The following is a 22311-nucleotide window of genomic DNA, read 5'->3' as shown; positions in this document are numbered from 1 at the left end:
ATACTCCATTGATTTTATTCTCAGTCCAGAAAAATGGATGCCTCGTCAAGCTATCCATGTTCCATCCACTAACATTACACATTTACTTTGCTAGTTGGCAGTCATGACATAAGTTAATCCATTACAATGGATGTGTTCATATATTTTCTGAAATAATAACCAAAAAAGGCAGGATAGAGTACTATAAAAGTAGATCACAGAAGAAATATAACTTTTTATTGACAAACAGAAAGACCTCAGAATTTCTATGTAACAAATTGTGTCCCAGGAAGTTGGTCACTTGGGAAAATTTCAGTGCAACTTACAATATGGAAGTTCCACTGAACTGTTCAGCAACCACATAAAATGTAACTTGTTGACAGCAAGAATAGTGTATTGCCTCCTTGCTATGGAAACCACCAAAGTACTTGACTTTCAAATTATCTATCAGAAAATACAAATTCTGCTGTATGCTTAAATGAAAGAAAATCTGCTCTGGTGACAGTGGAACTGTATTTGACTTTAAGCTATGAATCAAAAGAAAACGTATGAGAGGCACAAAGTCTCCACTGTGTTCTGCTGTTATCTGCAACTTTTCTGTCCTCAAGCACTGTTTTTGCTGTGGTTCAGTTCCATATTATGACCTGCAATTCTGGGCTGCATCAGGAGCTGCCTGGGTATGATGGTGTCTCTGACTGGTGGCCATGGAGATGTTTGCATGGTTCTTTTCGGAGGAGAACATACGAGAGGTGTTCGACTCTGCTGTACCTCTGCTGACTGTACCACACGATCCAGTTCTTGTGTAGATATTAGTGTTTCATCATCCATCAAGTCATTTTCCTTTTCTTCGTTGTTTCTGATCCCTGCAGTTGCACAGCAATATGGTTTTAGGGGCTTCAGTTAGTGAAAGAACAAAAACACTACAAGAAAACATAATATCTGAGGTTCTCACAGCAGTGAAAATGTGATTATTGTCTTCTGGGTTTTGATGACTTGTAGTCTTGTGTGGGCGGTTATGAATATTTCAGAAGAATTTGTACCCATAAGATGTAAGTGACATGTTCTCCCAGTTATCTTTTTAATAAAACTGGGCGCTACTATTTTTTTAAATGAATGATACAGTGAAATATTTTAATGAGTTGCAGTAAGCACTGATTTATTAAAATAAACTTTTTCCAAAATAAAGAGAAACTGATAAAATGTTGTGACTAATCTTTCATATCTTGATCTACAGCACTATTGTCACTCTAAAAAATGTCTTACAAGACAAACACCTGATCATATTAACTCAAAAACTACACTGTCATGCATGCATGCATGCATTTTCATAGCACTTTTCCAATCTAACCTTTGTTCTGGGAAGTTCTCATGTATACCTGTGTTTTTGTCCATCAGTAACTTTGTCTGAAGATCTGAAGAAACTGTCAAGTTTGTCGATTGCTTCCGTTTTAATTGGTGAAGAAACTCTTCTTGCTTCTGTCGCTGTCTTCGTTTCCTCTCTAATTTAAGATTATCATTGGCTGTCTGCAGGCAAGTAGTCAGTGCTGATGTGTCTGTTAAATGCCTGTTTGAAATGGGAACTAAATGAAACAAAGATATACTGAATTAGACTGGTCAAGGATATTCATTATATGTAATTTAGAGAAGAAAAGTATATTCTACCTTCTTCAAGCAAACTGTGCTCTTCCATTTCAGGAGACATCTCAAAAGCACTGAGCTGAACTGACACATCTGTATGTCTGCAACTTCCATTCACCTTCCTTGTCAAATGACAACCAAAACTGCGCAATGCTTCCCGCAAACCATTTGTTACAGCTTCCTAAGACAGAAAAAGAAAGAAGAGGGAAATCTTACAAACTCCAAATGCTTGTACTAAAATTGTCAATGATATCTGCACTTGATATTAAAAGTTCCATCATCGCAAAATTCTTTGGAGCAGCAGCAACTACTACTGTTCTAACAATTCAGACACCTTTCGAGCATGTGCTATGGCATTTCCTTTACTGCAGGATCCACTATATATCCCATAACCTACATCCTGATGATGTATTCCATTCTTGAGCTCAACTTTCACTAAAGCCATAACACCAACTGAATATTCACTGCCTTCATGGTCGATGTAATCTGCAACAGTGGAACAGTATCGGTCATAGATCTGTGTTCCAGTTGTTTTAAAATGGGAAAGGATTATGTGATGAAAGCTGGGAAGCAGCAGTATACACTTACCAATATTCTGAAAAGTCACAGTGTGGCTCCATGTGTGAGGCCCAAACATTTCATTTGCAAGTGAGATGAGAACTTCATGCTCTGGGTTGTATTCCAAATGATGATGGTTTTGGATACATGTTTGCTCTCTTTTAGGTGCAGAGACTTCTGTAATACTCTTGCCATTATTCATCTACAAAAAAGTGATATGGCAATGTGCAAGATTCGCTTGATTGTCTATTAGGTGCGACTGTTCTATATTCTTGGCTTAGGCCTATGAAGGGTCTATGGAATGTAAATAAATTATATTCTACTGAGCATGATGGCCGGACTTGTACTTTGTTGGAAAGGCATATTGCCACCATGTGAGTAGGATTTGAGGTTCTAAAGTGGTGAGTGTGGAGATGGCTGTCTTTTGGGTTATTGCGCTGTGTAGTCTGGTAGAAGTTTACCAACGTTTCAGAGGTCCTTGCTGCCTTCATCATCAGGGCGATAAGTCACTCATCGCTCTGACCGGACTACACGGTGCAACAACCCAGGAGACAGCCATCTTCATGAAAACACCGTGTTGATAATGTAATTTGTAGGTTAGAACACGTATTTCTTTCATACTACTTCAACACAAGATTCCTACTTTAAAAAGAACTTTATAAATTAATAATAAGGTTAAGAATTACAATGTAGATGACTTTCTTAGAGTCTTATAAATTTAAATCCTACCTTTCGTTTTTCCGTCTTGCTAGTTACGTAAACTCAAAACGTTGTACATTTATAATTCCCTCCAATTATTTTTTTTTTATTTTAACAAAGAAAACTGCTTTTGTTAGCAAATATGAATGAAAGAAAGTCGCATATGACCCTATGGTTACATTTTCATGGAATTAAAAGATGAAGCATATTTATATATATTTTTAATAACTATAGTGACAAAACTTCCTAACATTATTTGTTAAATCTGAAGTTTCTTTCTGTTATGTTTAGCAATCCTTGGTTGTAATTTTCATTTTTACCGCCAGAGGGCAAGAGCGAAATATGGCGGCGGTGAAGTCAAAATCCGGGATTTATTGCTGTTCAAAATTAGAGGATAATGCTCAGGGAATGAATGGGTCTAAAATGTGCTTCAGTATTTTTGATACATGCCTTGTCTTGTTTTCTATGGTTACGTTTATTATGGACTTAAGTACAGGTGAGAAACGATTCAAGGAATTATTTGCAATATGTGGCTTATAATACATCTTGACCTACGCCTACTCCGCAGTAGGCTTTGAACACCGGCTTACCAGTTGATGGAGTTCGGACTCACTAATTATGAAATTAACATACACAATTATTTGAATACCTGATTTATAAAACTGGGCAGCTTGTGTTGATTACAGATATGTAGCATCAAATAATGCTATTTGCTGAGTGTGTTAGCTGTTTAACCCAGAAATGTGTAACTAACTAACTAACTAGATGGCTTACCGAACCCGAAGGTTCATCACCGAATTAACCAAAGCCCTCCACCGGACCCTGTCCTGGGCCAACAAAATCCAGTCTCCTTCAACTCCTATCTCCCATAGATCCTGCCTGACATTATCCTCCCATCTATGTCTAGGTCTCCCCAGCAGTCTCTACCCCTCAGGCTTCCCAACCAATACCTGGCGCACACCTGTTGCCCCATCTTATTCTTCTCGACTTAATCACCCTGACAATACTGGGGGAGGGGTATAAATTTCTAAGTTTGTCATTATGTAGTTTTCTCCAGACCCCATCGTCTTCCCTCTGAGGCCCAAATATCCTCCTCAACACCGTATTCTCAAACACCTGCAATCTGTGTTCCTCTCTCAGAGTGAGAGACCATGTTTTGCACCCATACAAAACAACAGGCAAAATTATTGTTTTGTACACTTTAATTTTCAGGTTAACACAGAAATGCATGGTGTTTAAAACTAAATTCAGTTCAGAATGGAGCTAGTTTCAAAACTTTTAATTTGGATGCTTATTTATATCCAGTCTCTGTAATAGTATCCTAGAAAATACCTTGTATTAAATATATAACAGTCAAATCTATAATTGAAGTTTGTAGAGGCCATACCTTGCATTATGCTGTGTGTGTTTTGAACATTTAAAACATGTTTTCATGGTTTTTTGGTCTTATTAGAGTCACTAAACTCTGTTTTCAGATGTGTTTCTTGTAGTGGAGTACTTCAGTCATGGCCACACGTGCTGGGCGGTGAGCACATTTCTGTTGGTTGTGCTCCCAGCAACTGTTGTGCAGATGTTCAGTATGCGCTGGCACATCATGGACAAGACTGCAAGTCGCTGCCACTGGCTGTCTCACTTATTCTTTCTGGGCATTATACATAGGTAAATATCATATTGAATGTGCCATGGAATATATTCAGAATGGTTTTATCGTAAGAGTAGGATAGCTTCGAATGTTTTGAAGGAACTGCAGACATCTGGCAACAGATTTTAACCCAACTGTATGCATTGGAGATTGATGTAACTGCAGTACACTATAAGTAATTTCATAAAATTGTTTGTAGAATCTTTGAATTAGAGTTTCAGAAGCTTGAACATTTGCTAGCATCAGGGCTGTTAAGTGTGGAGTGCAGGCAGTTGATGCAGCAAACCTCTCATTACAGTACAGGAACGATTAAAATCGACCACAAGGATGTACATAGAATGAGGAGAGCCTGTGTAATTATTTTATAGATTGGATGTTTCAGAGGAACCTATTACCATTTATACTCTGAAAATGGAGATGATACATTCCTCTGAAACATTGGTGCCAACTACAAGACTACATGTGGCATCAGAATCAAGATCACAATGTAAATTTTTAGATAATATTTAAATGCTAAATAAAGTGGAGAGCACAGAACCTAGCCTGTGGGTCTGTATTTTCTGGGATGTTACAATAGGTATATCCTGGTTCTGAAGACAGGCCTGGAGGCTCGATCATCTGGTGATCCTACAGATTTCCAGCGTGTGTATCACCAACAGAGCGACATCTGCTTGCTGCACTTGTTTGAATCATTTATGGAGTCAGCCCCACAGCTGGTCCTCCAACTGTACATCATGGTATCCCTGGAGACATGGACGTCCTGGACTGGTGAGTGGTTTTTATCTTCCATTTATCATAGTAAGGCTTCCATGAACACTTTGGACCCTATAACCTAAATTATTTTTAGTGAAATATTATTCATTCTCTAGCCTGTAAAGTCTCATATGCATATCATATACAGGTAGCCCTCGATTTACGCCCGGGATGCGTTCCTGGATGAACCAGCGTAAATTGAAACTCTTTTTATAATGTAAATCAATGGGAAGTCAATGACATGCGTTCCCAGCACCCAAACTTGACGAGTAATATAATACCATTACATTTAAAGCTCTGAAATAACGTAAATAAAATAAAGGGAATTAAAAAAATATATTTTATACACATACAATTGGCAATTCGTTGGTCCCTGCGATTGACTGCGATTCTTTCACCTAATTGATGTGTACAGTCATCTCTGCTGTTATGTGATAGTTGCATTCACGTAAGACGCCAACCTATAGAAATTCACGTAGTAAAAATAACCTCGGGACCTCCGCAGAGATTAAATTAGTCCTCTGAAAGTTTAAAGCGCCAGGAATGAAATTGCATAAGAGCAAACACCCATATGCAAAAGTTTGCGTTTCACAAACAGAATTTACCGATTCATCGATCTCATTGGAGCAAATTCGAGTTAACGAAACATACATAATTGCAGATATGACTGTATTTATAATTTTTATTCAAAATCAGCGATGTAAGAATTATGATTTAGAATAAGAATCAGTATGAGATACATTGTAAAACGTTATAAATAATAGTAAAATATGTTGGGTTTTTTTTCACTTTTTGACTTGCTGGTTTCAAAATCGGTGCAAATTGAACTGGCGCAAATCGAGGGTTACCTGTATAAAACTGTTTCTAGTATCAGAGATACCTCAGGTTATTTAATTATACTCTATCAATTAGTGGAATTATGTTGGTAAAATTGTTACTGTGCTTAAGCATAAAGCCTTGAAGACCAATGGGAGAATGATATGAGTGATCAGCTTCATGCTCCAGCTGATTTATTTCCAGGGAAAGAGTACTCAGTACTGTATGCATAGGATGTTGGATGGGCCTCAGTCTGAACTAAGTGGTGAAGAGAAAAGTCCCTGCCTCTGCTGGAATCAAACTCCAGTTGTCCAGCCTATAGTCAGTCTCTGTTCTAGCCCAGAATATTTATGTCTGGATTCTTTTCTTTTTGCTCATCAGATTAGCCCAACATTCTGAATGCCCTAATTCTTTATAATTTTTTTTTTACAAAATATCTGTTAGATAGGATTAAGGTTTTCATGGCAGTGAGTCTGAAGATGGCTGTCTTCTGGGTTGTAGTGTCGGGTAGTCTGATAGAGGTTTACTGACTTTTGAGAGGTCTTGCTGCCTCCATCATGAGGGACATGAGTAAGCCCTGATGATTTCTGGCTACCAGATTATCAGATTTTTTTGAGCCCTGGCTATTTCACTTCACATATAATGTCACAACCCAGGTGACCACATTTAACTTAGTCTTATATATTTGTGGTTTCTACAAGGTTCTTCTACACACACACGTATGCACGCACACAAACACGCATGCATACACTGCACTGTTTTAACACCAAATATACTACTGCCAGTATTGAGGGGTATCAACATACATGTATTTGCATGTATATATTGCAGGCAAGGTCATAATTAGTTATAACACTTTACTGTTTGATTTTAGAAGTCACTCAGTCATGTTTATCAGATAACATTATTAATACTGAACAGTTCAGTAAATACTGTGTACTGATTCACAGCTTCATATTGCAATAGGAATGTAATCTGTCTTTGTTATGCTCAGAGGAATTTTTTTGAAGACAGACATACATCACACTAATAATTCCATGTTTTCATCATTCAGATAATACAGCTGCATCTTGTTAACTATTACCTTTAGCGAAACTGAAGTATTCATTTGGTGAGTAGTCAAAGAGTCTGAAATCATCCTCATATAGCACATACACTTTTTGGAGTAGTTGCTTTGGAACCTGTCCGTAATACTGCTGAGCATACTTTTGTTCAGTCCGGCCATTAGGGTTTGTGTTCTGCAACAACTGGTCTGTGGAATTGACAGTGAGGAGGAAGTCAAGCAAATTGGTTTTAATTGCTAGGAATAACTGCTCTTTCTCAAGGGATTCCATCTTGAGAATGAACTGATAGTTTAGTTCACAGGGAGCACACTCAACAGTGAATGGACTCCAGTGCTCATCAAAATTCTTTGTTTTCACCAAGTACTGAAGGAATTCCATGAAAGTTGGTTCAGCTCTGTCTGCAAATGTGGCATTTCCATCACGCTGCAATCTCACTATGTGACGACCATACCGTCTGTAATAAAACTCGCGATCTTTTCGATGCTCCAGTTTGTCTCTGTATGCTGACAGGATGCGTTCAAATGGATGTCGCACAATGATGAATCGTGTGGTTTCTGGCAGCAGCTGTAAGAGAAGAGATGAATCAGCTATTACTTCTAGGATTAAGTACTTGTCTTGTGTTTCTTCTGTTTTTGCACCTAATGTAATGAAAATATTCTTCCATTTTAACTCAGAAGTTAAATATGAAATCTTCATTGAATTCTTTTTCTTGTTTATTCCTTGTCTGGACTTTTTCCATTGTCGTTGATAAAAAAGAGAAGAAACCACAACATTTCAGAAACTGGCTTTGTTTCTGTCTTCAGGCGAGAGGTACCTACTCAATTGGGTCTGTCGTGATTTCTTCTTTTAAACAAGGATGATGGTAAAAGTCTAGACAATGAATAATTTTAAGTGTAATCCACCATTGTCAGAACCTTTTAGATTTGAATTATTTGTCTTGTGTTCGCAAACATTTTGGGTAATTAGTGGTTCCAGTAATAGTGCAAGTCACATGCTTTACCTTCAAGGTGGCTTTTGTGTCTTTTGCCTTGGGATAAACCATTCTTGCTAGTTGGTTTATTTGTATGAGTCCTTTGCTTAACCTCATGCGATTGTTAGGGGTCATCACTCCTCCAATCGTTGCAAATATTTCCATCCATGTTGTGGATCCAGCTTTATATATCGGACACCACACTAGTTTGTGTTCCCTGCATCACAGAAATTTCTGAAATTATTATACAGTACTAAGTGGAGGCAGTGACAGGTTTTATCTTAGCCCTCTCACTGCCTCTTGTCTTCTAGAAACAATGGCTTTTGATGGAATTAAGAGTTCTGTATCTGTGTAATAACTTTGGCTGGAAATAGACTACTTGGGAGACCTATGCATAGATGGGACGATAATATTGAAATTAACCTTGGAAAAATTGTTATGAAAAAGTTAACTGGAACTAGCTCAACAGAAGTTTTGGTGGCACACATTTTGATAAAATTTTATGTTGAAGATTTATTCTAAAAGTTCCTTTTTATGAAGTATGACTTTGATTGAAATTTTGTAATAGCTACTGCTACAGCAAAATCTAAGCTTAAATACATTTCTTTGCATTATCCAGTTACAAATACTTGATAAAATTATGTAACTTTTAATGAGAAAGGCATTTTATATTAGGTACCTGTTTTGTGGGCTATGTATTTTGTAGGTGTTAATCAAATACAGAATTGCACTTATTGAATGCATGCATCTCTTAGCATTTTTCAGTAAATTATGTAATTAAGTGAGCTGTTTTGGTCTCCCTTCTTTGATGTGACATATTATTTCAAGTATACTCACTTTTCAACAAAGAGCTTCTTTGCCACCTTTAGTATTTTTGGCATCTGGTGTATGCTGTTTACTTTACTGCTACTTGTGTTGTGGCACTGACCCATCATTGTCAGCTGTCGTCTTTTCATTTCATGCTGTATGTTTTCCTGGATAGGACATTGTAAATTGTCACAAAATTATTGTTTTGTGTGGTAACTTATTACCTTGTTCAGACTTGTTAGCCAAACTCTACAGTCCATCCATTTTGCCACCAGGGAGGCTTTTGCTGCCGTACTTTTAAACAAACCTCGAAGTGTTATTTTTAGGATCTTCATACATCATTCGAAAGACGCTGATGTAAAATATAGTCATCCCTCACAATAAAACTATATAATACATGTAACACATTAAAAACAAAATGTATTTTGGAAATAGCTGCTGCAATATGCACCTCAGGGGCAAGGTATGTCTCGGGTACATGGAAATAAATACCTTATAAAGTGGTGAAGAGATGGGATAATAATAATAATGTATGTCATCTTTGAATACTGTATTGTTAGAGACATCTTCTTGCTACAAGAACTTGTACCGCACTAAAATTTTTAATTGCAGGCATTTAATAGATCATCACGTTACATCAGGACTGTCTAACAGTTGATTTGATTTTGCTAATTATTGCTGTATTTTAAATTTATAACTGGTGATGCATTCAGCTTTGCTTCTATTTAAACTCAGTTGAGAGAAGAAAGAGTATGTACAGACTTGGTGGTTCTACTGGGGGCTCTCACCATTTGTGTCTCTGTGAGTATGGGCGTCATGTAGTTGCTGTCTTGCTGCAGAAGGTTGCTGTTGGTGTAACATGGTACCAACAGCACAGACATCACAGAGACACACAGCAAGGAAATAAAGCTGAGGAACCATATCTGAAACAATATATACAGACCCAACAGTTTGACTTTTGCACTGTCTTCTGAATGAGAATTTCCTCCAGTATCATTTTGATTTATCTTCACGGTGTGCCATGAGAAGAGTGAGGTTGGCATTTGAATCGAGAGGCTTTTAGACTGTTTTGTGACTTGCTAACTAAGCCTAACATATAGAAGGGTGATGGTACACAGGTTATTTTTATAATTTTTTACATTTTTCTTCATCTTCTGCTGTTCCTTTGCACTTGTTTCCAGGGATTCTCAAAGGGTGAAGTGAGGTCAAGTGTTGCTCTCTCTCTCTCTCTCTCTCTCTCTCTCTCATATTAAATACTCAGGAAATACATTTAGGAACTACAGTAAATAGAAACACAAGTGATTACTTTTGATAAGTTGGGCCTATCTGTTTGAAGGCAACCTAGAATGTTCTGTTAAAAAAAAAATTAAATCCATGGCGTAACAGCTCCAGAGAGCCAAAGCCGACTAGCTTGACTGCTGGCCTCATGTTCACATGCCTAAGCAGAGGTGAGCGATCATCCAACCAGATGTAGGGTGACGTGTGGTCAGCACGACGAACCCCCAGCCATTGCTAGCTTTCCTGACCGGATTACGCTACTCATTGTAGCTCCCCAATTTCCTCACGATGCTGGGTTGGCACCGGTCCCATACACTGGTCGAAAATCTCATGAGAAAATTTCTTCTCCCCCGAGACTCGAACCAGCGCGCAGAATGTTCTGTTATCTCCTTTAATATTCAAGGTACTGCAAAGAAATTTATGTAATGTAACTAGAAAAAAACATTTTGTTATGTGTGTATGTAATGGTCATGTGACATATGTGGCCTAGTATGGTTCTGGGCAAGACTGAACTGTTCTGTGCTTGCAATTTTAATTACGTGGATAGAAGAGTATCAGTGAGAACTTCACTATGCTTCTTTGCCTGCACACACATAAAAACCAAAATGGCAAAGTGTTTGTTTTATGTATAACAGTAACTTAAAGACAACTAGTGAAACTATTGTTATCCAGATATTGTGCTCATTGACATCGGAAATGTAGATAGCAGCAACGTTTGTGTGGTTTCAGGTAATGTGGGAAATAATGCACAACAAACAATCTTGGGTTTGGCCTTGAGTTCCACTGTAATTTATTTGAAGACTTACAATTCAAAGGACTAAGGAAATGCTTGGTCACTGCAGAGGTCAAATTGTGACCTGCTTCATTATGTTTTAATTGGCACAGTTCGGGACAGACGGAGTAACGTGTACAGAACGGAAGGAAGAATTAAAAAAAACAACAGAAGACAAAGAAAGGAAGAGAAGCAGAGTACACACGATGGAGGCGTGAAGATAATGACCCTTTCCCGGCGGAAGGCCCGCTGCAGCTATCGTCCCCCCCCCCCCCCCAATCTCTGGCGTATCAGTATCTCGTGGACACAGAATTCTCGGCCGTCAAACAATGCTATTGGAAACGGCTAATTCCGCTAAAAATGTATGCCGGAGTGCGGAGTTTCTGATTACATTTGGGACAGACGTCACGGTGTGCTTGTGGTGGTTCTCTCGGCGACGAGCGTGACGAAGGCTGTGTTCTGGGATGCAGCCCCGTGTGGTCTTTGAAACACTGCCCAACGTTTCAGATGACCTTGCACTCATAATCATCAGGGTGATAACGTAGGCAGTAGGCTCCTGTAAAGATCGGTCAGTGTCTGCCAGACTACACGGCGCCACATCCCGGAAGACTGCAGTTTTCATCTCTGTACTTCGGTCTGTGAAACAGTATATGACTCCCGAGCACGCTGTACACTTACTTTCCCTTTTGGTTCAGTTCAACGGACTTTGTGCCTGCCCTCATATCTTGCTGCTTTCTCGTTAAGTTATGGATCGTGCGGACCTGACGAGAGGATTTTGATTCTCGTCAGGAGTAGATTTTTTCTTCGCCACTGTGTCCACATCGCTTCTGGGATCCATCCAACCACCTATTCGATGGGTACCGGGGATAAAGCGGTCGGGGGGCGTGAAGCAAGCTGACAACACATTTCCATATAGTGCCGAGTTTCAAAATTTCTGGAGCTTTTCCTCCAAATCCCCATTCGTCTTCATAGCGTGGTACTTGCTTTTGGGCAGTGATAACTTTGCGATATTTTACCGTGAGATCATTGTTGAAGGCGTTCAACCTGGCGCGGCCGACGTACATTTGTGTCTTGTACGGTATCAAGTTCCAAGATGTCTTCTGTCGCTTCGTAGCTGCTGAGTGTTTTGCGACATGTAATTGTGAGTCGGAGCAGGCCAGAATGCCTCATCTGTGAACGAGGAATACGGAGAGGTCCGTAGGAAGAGGAGGCGAAGGAGGAAAGATACGAGCAGCTGTAAGAAGAAATTAAGGAGGAAAGATACGAGCAGCTGTAAGAAGAAATTGTGATCCTCCCCTTAAATTCTTGTAGAAAACTAGCGGGTGCCAGTTGTATTTCGAGCAAGACAGTGTGCGACGTAGAACGCATGTACAAAATTTTAGTCGTAAACCCTTTTTCCTCTTTATCGACATGGATCATGAACTTAGCAGTACATTTTCAGCACAGCTCTTCATATTTCAGGTCACAACTTTGAGGGCCAGGGACCCGACAGAAAATTTCCCCCTCATGTAACGCACACCAGCGGGTTGTTTGTGTTTGAAGCTTCTGTTTGTTCCACTCACCTGAGGCGTTCGTCTGCCGGCGACGGCCGTCATGTAGGGGCGGAGCGTCAGCATACAGGCGACCAGTCGCGCACGCGGCTCTCTCGGGACTGCAGGCAGTTCCACTGATTTTTCTCAGTCCCTCCAGAGTGTTTCCACTCACGCACGGCTTGTGTGTGGGAGGCAACACATCTCTGTTCCAATTTCTCGATTTATGCCGCTGTATATGGACCAGCTTTGGGGCCTCCCCGATCGGGAACCCGGGGTTCTCTCTCCCCCGCCATAAAGCAGACTATTAATCACTATCGACTTCCGAAGTTAAGAATGCGTGGATTTTTCCTCCGGACTCCCATAAGCCTCAGTGGCGTGGTGCTTAATAAAGCCCATGGACAACTTTAACTTCACAGTTACTGTCCTCATAAGCCTCGCAGCGAAACAGTTTGACACCCATTTGATTCTAGTGGAGTAATGTAAGAGATTTTAAAGTGCAGATCATATTTTTGTGCTCGATAAGAAGGGCGTAAGTCAGGCGTAATTTATATTGGCGTATTGCCTGCCTGCCTGCTGAACACCAAAGATATTAAAATCTGCAACAAAGTTGTATGCCAGAATTGCATTATAGATGAATTAGAGATGGGACGGACATGTAGCGCTCATGGCGAATGTGCATTAAAAATGTTGTAGGGACTTGAACGGGTTTAAAGTGTCTGTCAAGCCTTGTGTTTGCCCTTCGATTTCACCTCGCAATCTCCTGCTCTTGTTTGTAGCAGAGATAAAACTCTCCATCCCAGGCACCACGCTGGGAAGATGGATAGGGGGCGTGAACGGGAAAGATCACACATTTCTACCTTGATGTTGTATGAAGCTTGGTGCTTCATACAACATCAACGCTTCATGCTACAACTGCTTCTTGCTACAGTTGCTTTACTTGTGATATCCACTGCACGAGAGGGTTAGTGGACCCAAGAATCTGTTCAGGCATGGGTATGAAGAGAGGAAAATACCTGTCAGTGTCTTACCATACCTATTAATGTGTCCTCTGCGTTGCCAGCCCTGTTTCAACACAGTAGTTCCTTACCTTTACTTTCCAAATCTTCCTTCCAAAAAGGTCTCTGAAAAATTCTGTGTGTTTTACATTCACATACATTTTTAAACTGTCACCCAGTGATTCCTAAAGTTGGTGGCAACCTGAAATTATGCTGCACTGCACCAGGTATCAGTCTGCTGAAAACACTGTAGCTGTTCATCATCATTTTTATTTACTGTTTTATTATTTGTGTCCCTCATCTTGATTTTTTATTTCCATCTCATGTAATTCTTATCCTTTTTCATCTTATATTTTTCTTCTGTGGCTCTGGGTGCCCTCTGTGCTTCGATGTTCATCCTTTACCATTTGAGTTGTAGTGGTCACATGTCTGAAGCACATCCAGGACTTCCCCCACTCAAATCCCTGACTGTGACTGGCTGTGCTGATTAAAGTTCTTAATTATTTCCTCGGTCTGTCCAGGCAAGTGCTGGGATACAACCACAAATTACAACAGACCTTCCACATCTTTCTCAAGTTACCATTTATATTCATCATGTTGGTTATCATTCATTGTTATAAGTCAGTGTAGATGCCAGTGTTTTAAATAAACCAAGAACCTTCTCCTCATCCACTGCCTTTTGGTGTCCATTAGTTTCCCACACAGCTTCTTCATTACTCCATTCTGTGCTCTGGTACAGGTGTGTCAGCAATAGCGTCCCTCTTATCGCTTGCCTGGGCTGTGGCAGTGTACACCAGATCAATGCACCGAGCCTGTTCAGATAAGACTCATGTGTCATGGCCTGGACTGGTGTGCCAGGCAGCATGGCGTGGAGGCATGGTTACTGCCAGGATCGCAACACTTGTCCTCTTTGCTGTGGGCTTCCATGCTTGGCTGTTCCTGTTCCTTGGTATGTGTGTTGCATATAATGGCATATCATGATGATTGTGCTAGTCATTTACATAATTTATGTAGATTGCCTTGTTTGTTCATAACATTCACTGAGTACATATGTTTGACTAGAGAGAAGATTCTTCCTCCAGTTTCAATGGCATTGAAAGGTTTAGGAATCAGTGTTCATAACTTTATTGGGTTACCTTCATACAGGAAAAATCTGTTTTAAGATTAATTAACCATTTGCAGTAGATTGGTCTAACTGGCTAGCACAACTTCTGATTTAGTATAGTCACAAGCAAAAACTTGCTTGTTTTTTTATTAGTACTATCTTCTCGTTAGATGAAAATGGAGGCAGTATGTTTCTCCAAAATGTTGACAACTACCTACAAGACAGCATGGTGTCACAACCCAGAAGACCAACATCTGAACTCTAACCACCATAAAAGTCTCTGATCTAATATATTTTTCTCTCATGTTACTGAATTTACTTCCCGAAGAAGAAGATATTTGTGTTTGTGATACTGCATTTTGTGTTTGCAGGTGTGCACTGGCTGTGTATGATGGTATGGATTGTATTCCAAAAAACTGGCTGTTACCACACCCCATGGGACGAGTACATCTACAACTGTGTGGTCGGGGTTATCTATTGCTTCTGCTTCTTCAACTTGCAGGAGGGACAGTCCCGTCACCATGCCCTTATGTTCTATGTGATTGTCATCTCTCAAAACCTAGGCTGTCTAGGGCTTTTCCTTGCGCTGGCTGGAGTTTCCAGGTCAGGCCTCATTGACACAGCAGGAGCACTCATCATTGGGGGCACTGTTCTTGGTATGTGACAGCTATAGGTATTTTGGTTCTACTTTTGTTTCTGATGCCTTGAAATCTTCATTCATATTTACTATCATTCTTTTATTCTTACCATGCTTGCATACCAATAGATGACATATTTCCTGATAACATTTGTACTTAAGTTATTTAACAATAGTGTTTGAACTTTGGAGGTTATGTAGAGTCAAATGAAATGGGAAGATTATGAATGGTGAGTTGATGGGCATTGGAACAAGGCTGTTATGTTCTTGTATTTGTTTGAGGAGTTTGAGGCACCTCAATCAAGAGATAATTGAGGTTCAAACCACATTTCTCTCAAATCTAGAGTGTTGTTGCTGCATCATCCTACTTAATGACAGATTTCTACCTGAACACCCTTGATTTATATCATCTTAGATATTCCTGTTACTACTCTCCCAGTAAGAAGTTTTGATTCAGTCACATAATTTTCACAGAACAAAGTATTAATATACTGAACATGGTGGCAGTGGATTCCATTCATACCATGTAAGTAAGCCCCTACATCTGGGTGCCATGAAAGACTACACATTTCTAAATATAGCACCAATTGATGTGAGTGATCAGTTTAGTGCTCTAGCTGCTTCTTCAGCACTAATGGTATCAGGGTGGATATCCAGTCTGGGCAAACAGAAAAATCTTGACATGATGGCCATATAATCTTCTGAGAAATATAAGTCTTTTGACTACATGTTTCCTGACCTTTCAGTTTCTGATGACTGATGAAACCAGTAGCTAAGTATAAGAAAGATGATGCGAAACTGTGATGTTATTTTTCTGCAGCATGTTTGTATTGTAAGTCTGTACTAGCAGAAATGCTTTACATGTAAATTAATTTTCTATCTTATAAATTTGACTGGCCTCTTGATTAAAATTGGAAGGAATCAGAAAAAGTATGCAGGATAATTTATTTCTGGGAAGTACACAGTTTGAATATCAACCATCCACTGAATGTCATGTCTGGGAATTTCTGTGTGTCTTCTTAGTTGCTGTTGGTAGATGCTACAGTGTCTTAGAAGCATATTGTGACTGTTTCCTGCTGATGTATTGTTAATAAGTATGTTGTTGTAGCTATTCTTGTTTGATGCCATATAATTCCAGTGCTTGTTACAGTGTCATAAAATTACAGATGTGACAAATATTGTCTCATGCCATAACTTTTATTCTATCTAAAGCAAACAGTATACCACATATGAGTGTTTTAAATATAGACAGCAAAATTGTTCTGAAAGCTGATCTACTTTTTCATGAAATTCAGTATTGAGAGGCTGTACCTCTTGGCAAATAGGAAAGTATATGGTGCAGTTGTCGCTTTCCACACAGGGGTGTCCAGCATGCTTCTGTACTACCGCTTCTTCCACCCAGCAGGCCCCATTGCATTGTGCTCCAAACAGCTGCAACACAGCATGGAGTGTGGTACTCCACCATGCCTGTCAGACCTGAATATGGAGCAGATAGCAACAGTGCGGTCCCTGAAGCACTGCTGGCAAACTGACAAAAATGTCACCCTCACCAGGTACTTTTCACACATGTATCATCTGTCAGAAGCAGACATTTTTCCTCGCTATGCCACCATTTAATATTGGTCCCACCAATTGTCTTTCCAGTGGGTACCAATAGTTAAGTGGATGAACATAATTACTCGCTTCCATCTGTTGCCAAGAAAAACAGTTCATGTAACATTACATCCACTCTTATGCATGCTTTCTTGATGTTGTGGTTCTGCACAGGACAGCATTACCTCATTCAGCTTTATGTTAAATGTAAACCAACTTACACAATTTTAAGCAGAAATTATAGATGCAAATAAGGCAGATGTATTATGCATTTTTAATATAATTGGCTGCTTACGGACTATGTGAAGACAATGTGGTGTGAAAGTCACCAGTAATCCTTTAATGTAATGCTTGTGTGATTTTGGAAGCAATTTTGCAGAAAGTCAAAGTTTTCTTCTTGTTTGTTGATGTATCCAGGCTAGATGGGGTATCACCACAAGAAAGTTCTCCACATTCAGATGATGTGTGCACAGACAAGAACCTGCTGCTGACACACTGGGTGTCAGGTCAGACGAGTCCAAGCTTAGTTACGGAAGAGAAACCTGCAGGAGAGCATGAAGACAAGTCTGCAGTCACTGTGAGTGCCAGTAGAGACAAACGTCGTGGAATCTGTTCTCCATTGGAACTGGGGTTAGATGAGCAGGAGGAGAAGGGAGGAGGACATGGTGAGAGCATGAGAAAGCACAAACGGCGAGGGATCTGCTTGCTGGAGCCAGAAATGGAGGTGGAATTGGATCTGGTTTCTCGTATGGAAGAGGAACCCAACAGTGAGGAACGGAGACAGAAGCGGCGTGGCATCTGTTCACCAGGTCTCTTGGATTTGGAGCTGAGAAACAAGGATGAGAACGAGCAACAGGGGATTTGCTCTGTTGTAGAATTAACTAGAGAAGTGACTGAGATGGAGACCAGCACAAAACAACCTGATGATGAAACACCCAGTGAAGTGCTTTCAGTTCCTAGTGATGTTCTGTCTGCCCATGACTATGAAAATATATGTGCTGTCAACATTGCTAGAGAAGTCTGGGGCCTGCGGTCATGGCGTGGGTATTCAGACATAGAAACTTGGTTACATGATGACAGTGTGGTGCGCGATAGGCGGCGTGATACTCTCACCAGCACAACAACAACTCTGACATCTGCTTCATCAGATCATTCTGGTGGGAACGATTCACATCCTGCATCACCTCCTCCATTACCTTGCAGACGTCCTGCTTCTGGCCCTCGTGCCCTGCGAACTCGACAGGATGATTATTTGGATACGCTGATTGATGACTTAGCAGACTGTGAAACGAGTGTGTGTTTTCAGGAATTTATTGCAGAGGAGCATGACCCCAGCATGTTTGTGGCTCGGCCATATGTTGTAGATCAGCATGGGGCACTGTTTCCCCTAATGACACTGGATACCATCATAGAGGAGCTAGAAGAGTCCAGTACAAGCACAGAAACTATTGAACCTCTCAGGCATGAGAAGCACCATGATTCAGCAAGTACCCTCGTAGCAACTATCAATGAGATCCGTCATGGGGGATCAGTCTGCAGCTTGTACAACTCTGCGGATGTACTATGGGAAGTCCAGTGTCCCTCATTCTGTGACCCTGTCCCTGAATCCCTGCTCACAACCAGACACTCTCGAGCCCATCTGTCCCCAGAGGAGATTCTGTTTTTGTCAAAGCTGCAGCCCATTCCAGATACAAAGCTTGAGTTGAGTCCAATCAGTAAAGGCAGCAGTTCACCCAAGACAAGTCCTGAAGTCATCCTGGATGCATCTCCATACCTTGAATCTGTCCAGGACATGGACAGTATATGCGCTGCAGATAACATGATAGACAAAGTGGATGACTCAAGGCCTGGAAAGAAAGATGTTGCAGACAGACCATGTCAGAACTTTTCCTTATTGCGTGAGAAGTTTGAATCCAAGCAGACAGTATCTAATATTGAGGTGGACCACAAGACATCATCAGAGTGTCCTCATTCCTGTTCAGATTGCTCTGCAGCCATCCATGATGATTCTGGATTGAACATCCTGTCTGAATTGGAGAGAAAGCCCATAATTTGTCTGAACAAGGAGAATATGACATCAGTGGTTCCAGGCAGGATAAAACAGTGGAATAACTACTTGAAAGCTCAGAATTCATGTAATTCTAGATTGGGCCCAGAGCCTTGTAAAATCATCTGTTTACCAAGCGGTCATGACAGTGACCTTGGTAAGCTAATAAAGCCAAGTTTGCGGGAGCGGAGGAGCATGTTTCTGAGGCAGGTGCTGTCCCCTAGCTGGGGAAAGAAGAGCTCTCTCAGTCCCAATACAAAGGTGGTGCCTGCAACATGACATTCTTTCACCATGAGATGATATCAACTGCTGAGATTATTTACTGTTAATATTAGAGTCCATACCAGAGAAATTTAGACCTCCCACACCAAGTAAATCTTGAATCCAGGTCTGTTTGTTGGGACATTTGCTGCACAGACACTTGAAAGGTGAAGATATGTTGGAGAGAATGGCAGGGGAAATACCACCCCAGAATGGTGTTTTTGATAGGTTACAAACCCTCTTAATGCTAAGCCTAATTCTGTAGGCTGTCATGTTTTACTGTGAATATTTATGCAAATTAAATAAACCACACAAAGGAGATTTCTTTGCTGGAGATAAGAGTTGGGGATTGTTGAAAGTAAGTACTGTGTCATCCCTTGACATGCAACAGAAAATGAACCCATAAGCATCAGTCAGCTCTAACAGATCCTGCCTCTTCAGTTCAGTTGGCTCACTGGCAAGGAAGGGGTTAATGTCAGTGTGTCTATGCAGAGGTTATATCGTTGCCAGTGAGACATGAGGGTGATCCAGAGTGAATAAGTTGGGAGAATCCTATTGTGACCCAGATTTTGTACATGTCATACCACTTTGTTCTTAATTATGATCATCTTTTCTTGTAGTATGTCTATTGTCATCTCGTCCATTGTTCTGGTTTTTAGTGTAACCCCATCTTGATCCGAATTCTCCGTAGATACGTCATCTTTACTGTTTGTAATCTGTTAACATCTGTGTTAGTTCAAATCATGGTTTCTGCTCTATATGCCACTGTAAGAAAGTAACATGACTTGAATTTTATCTCAAATTTCCAAAATTTAAATGATTTCTCTTGCCAAGTAAGAAAATCTTATGGTTTCAAGGTTTGTTTCTGTTACTTCCTGGATTTTCCATTTGATAGTTTTACTACAAAAATTAGAAATACTTTCAACTTTTCTACTGCGCTATATTTCCTGCACGTGTTTTATTGTTGTATCATGTGTTCTGATTTTGTATTGTTACTTCTTCAGACTTTTGTGCTATTTATAGATTTTATTTTATAGCTGTTTTTATTTACCCTCTCCATAGCCAGAGATTATTTGGCAAAGAGTAAATGAATGGTGCCCCTAAATAGGCTTCAGGTTCTGTCTTATGAATTTGTTAAACATAATTATCACACTTTATAAGGACCTTTGCAGTTGATCCTGGTGGTGAAGAGAGCTGTTTTGTGTGAAATGTGCCTGATTTTAATACACTGAACCTGTTCTTGAATTTTCTACAAATAGGAGCTACCTCAACTCAGAATTTTATTCAGTATTATGCTCCAGAGCTGTGAATGTTTTATCTATATGTGCTTTGTAATTATACACTAGTTGCTTTCAGTAATCATACTTCTTGTGCTTCCTGCATGAGGAGCAGCTTGACTGATTTGGGACAGTTCCAGACAGGAGCAGCTGGGAGCAAAAGATTTATAAACAGGACACTGTCTCAGAATTCTGTGACATAAGACACTGGCTGAAGGTATATGAAAAGGATGGGTGGTAGGATACTGTCCTGCCACAACATCACCATATTCTGTGCCTTATTGGTGTGTTCCATATTAAGATATATTCTGTATAGACAGGTGTCATTTGTTGTGATTCTAAAGCTGACATTTTAAGACACTAATCTGCAATGTGGAATTTCCACATTATGTTTTTGATTTTCTATCTGGATACTGAGGCCAGAATTATGTCATATTATATATATATTTTTTTATAATTATTAGAAAATGGTATACTTTTTATATGTGAATATTATGCAAATAAAAATCACACCTATTTTAGTACATTTATTTTGTATAGTTTGAAACTTAGAAAGTGAAATGTTGTTATTGTTCCACTGTATGTTGTATTCTTATTTTTCACTTTCTAGATACGTTTAGTCTGTTCTCAGCTAAGAAGTTTTTATACTGTATTTTTTTCAATTGTTGGCCTGTTATTGCAACTTATGCCACTTTCCTTTGTGCTCCAGGAAGCTTCTGGCACCCAAAAAGCAAACCTGTCCACTGTTCAAACTCCATCATTCATCAGGACACTTTGTAAAGCCTCCTCGTAGTTTTATGATGTGCTTCACTTGTTAGAGAATAAAAGTGAGGCAGTAATATGAGAATGAAGACCACTTTTGTTGAACAGATTTACAGTTTGTGTCCTTTGAAAATGTGACAAAGATAAAATATTCAAGAATAAACAGTAGAAAATAAACACTGCAATCACCAAAAAAATTAATAACAGGTTAAATTCAAGGAATGCTTGCTACCATTCAGATCAGAATCTTTTATTTTCTGTCTCCTATACAAAAACCCCTAAAGATTAAGATACATGAAATATAATTTTAATTATTTTATATGGGGTAAAACTTAGTCACTCACCATAAGGGGTGTTGAGAATATGTGGACCCAAGAGATAGGAAGAACTTAGGAAACTGCATAATTGTTTGCTATTATGTGATAAAATCAAGATGAGATGGGTTAAACATGTAATGTGCATAGGGAAACAAAGAAATGCATACATAATTTTAGTTAGAAACTTAAAGAAAAGAGACCTTTTTGGAGACTTAAAGATAGTTTGAAGGACACTAAAATGGACATTAAGGAAATAGGGTTAATTGGATTCAAATGGCCTATCGTAAGGTCCAGTGGTGGGCTCCTGCAAATTATGTTCATAAAAAGTGGGAAATTTGTTGACTAGTTGATTGGCTATCAGTTTCCCAAGAAAGGTAAAATTTTGTGCAGTCAGACATTTTCCACAAACACCTCTTGTTCTGAGGCAGCTCATATCCTTAAAACATTTTTCCTGGAGATCAAATTTAATATTATCCTCTAGACCCTGAATATAGGTAATACTGTTAAAACACATATTAAATGTAGTGGAATCTCCATTCAGTGTCAGTCTAGTTACCTTGCCTCAATTAATTTGAGCTGTGTGTGCCTTTCTTCATGCAGGCACCTCTGGCAAGCTAACTCAGTGGAGGAGCTCTCAGAGTGGTGTGCCAAGCTGACTGGTGTTGTGTGTGCCCTGAAGCGATGGAACATCACTGCCCAGCATGTCTAAAGTGTGGTGGGTGGGTAAAACAAAGGCACACCACTCCAAGTGCAGATCCATCCCACTAGTGAGCACTCTGTTCACTGTGGTTTAACCTTGTACACATTTC

The 22311-nt window shown here is 39.7% G+C and overlaps 3 protein-coding genes across 7 annotated transcripts; 1 reads left to right on the top strand and 2 right to left on the bottom strand.

The window, feature by feature from the left end:
* Window positions 1-199: 199 nt before the first annotated feature.
* Window positions 200-3126, bottom strand: LOC110827396 (uncharacterized). Of its 2 annotated transcripts, none has more exons than XM_022059018.2 (6): window positions 2905-3126; window positions 2206-2377; window positions 2015-2103; window positions 1642-1798; window positions 1356-1559; window positions 200-842 (listed from the first exon to the last, which is right to left on the bottom strand). In XM_022059018.2, the coding sequence occupies exons 2-6, from the start codon at window positions 2375-2377 to the stop codon at window positions 583-585; spliced, it is 882 nt and encodes a 293-aa protein (XP_021914710.1). In that variant the 5' UTR covers window positions 2905-3126; the 3' UTR covers window positions 200-582. The 2 variants fall into 2 exon arrangements, with proteins under 2 accessions (XP_021914710.1, XP_021914709.1); XM_022059017.2 differs by having other exon boundaries at window positions 1952-2103; window positions 2905-3124.
* An 83-nt stretch (window positions 3127-3209) lies between these two features.
* LOC110827380 (uncharacterized) lies at window positions 3210-20949 on the top strand. 3 transcript variants are annotated; one of them, XM_022058980.2, is made up of 7 exons: window positions 3210-3370; window positions 4350-4533; window positions 5094-5284; window positions 14243-14452; window positions 14980-15264; window positions 16651-16798; window positions 17256-20949. In XM_022058980.2, exons 1-7 carry the CDS (start codon window positions 3217-3219, stop codon window positions 19162-19164), a joined length of 3081 nt encoding a protein of 1026 aa, XP_021914672.2. In that variant the 5' UTR covers window positions 3210-3216; the 3' UTR covers window positions 19165-20949. The 3 variants fall into 3 exon arrangements, with proteins under 3 accessions (XP_021914672.2, XP_021914671.2, XP_021914673.2); XM_022058979.2 differs by having other exon boundaries at window positions 16606-16798; XM_022058981.2 differs by lacking the exon at window positions 14243-14452 and having other exon boundaries at window positions 16606-16798.
* Window positions 4059-12675, bottom strand: LOC110827386 (carbohydrate sulfotransferase 11). Of its 2 annotated transcripts, XM_087358248.1 has the most exons (6): window positions 12539-12675; window positions 9715-9849; window positions 8957-9093; window positions 8150-8336; window positions 7170-7713; window positions 4059-5348 (listed from the first exon to the last, which is right to left on the bottom strand). In XM_087358248.1, exons 1-6 carry the CDS (start codon window positions 12590-12592, stop codon window positions 5296-5298), a joined length of 1110 nt encoding a protein of 369 aa, XP_087214374.1. In that variant the 5' UTR covers window positions 12593-12675; the 3' UTR covers window positions 4059-5295. The 2 variants fall into 2 exon arrangements, with proteins under 2 accessions (XP_087214374.1, XP_087214373.1); XM_087358247.1 differs by lacking the exon at window positions 12539-12675 and having other exon boundaries at window positions 9715-12508.
* Window positions 20950-22311: the final 1362 nt, after the last annotated feature.

Source organism: Zootermopsis nevadensis, unplaced genomic scaffold (genome assembly GCF_977971745.1).
Source record: "Zootermopsis nevadensis isolate Lab colony 2312 unplaced genomic scaffold, Znev_1.0 Znev_ptg000029l, whole genome shotgun sequence".
NCBI lineage: Eukaryota > Metazoa > Arthropoda > Insecta > Blattodea > Termopsidae > Zootermopsis > Zootermopsis nevadensis.
Note: the sequence above shows the minus strand (reverse complement) of the source record. Positions and strands in the feature narration are given on the sequence as shown.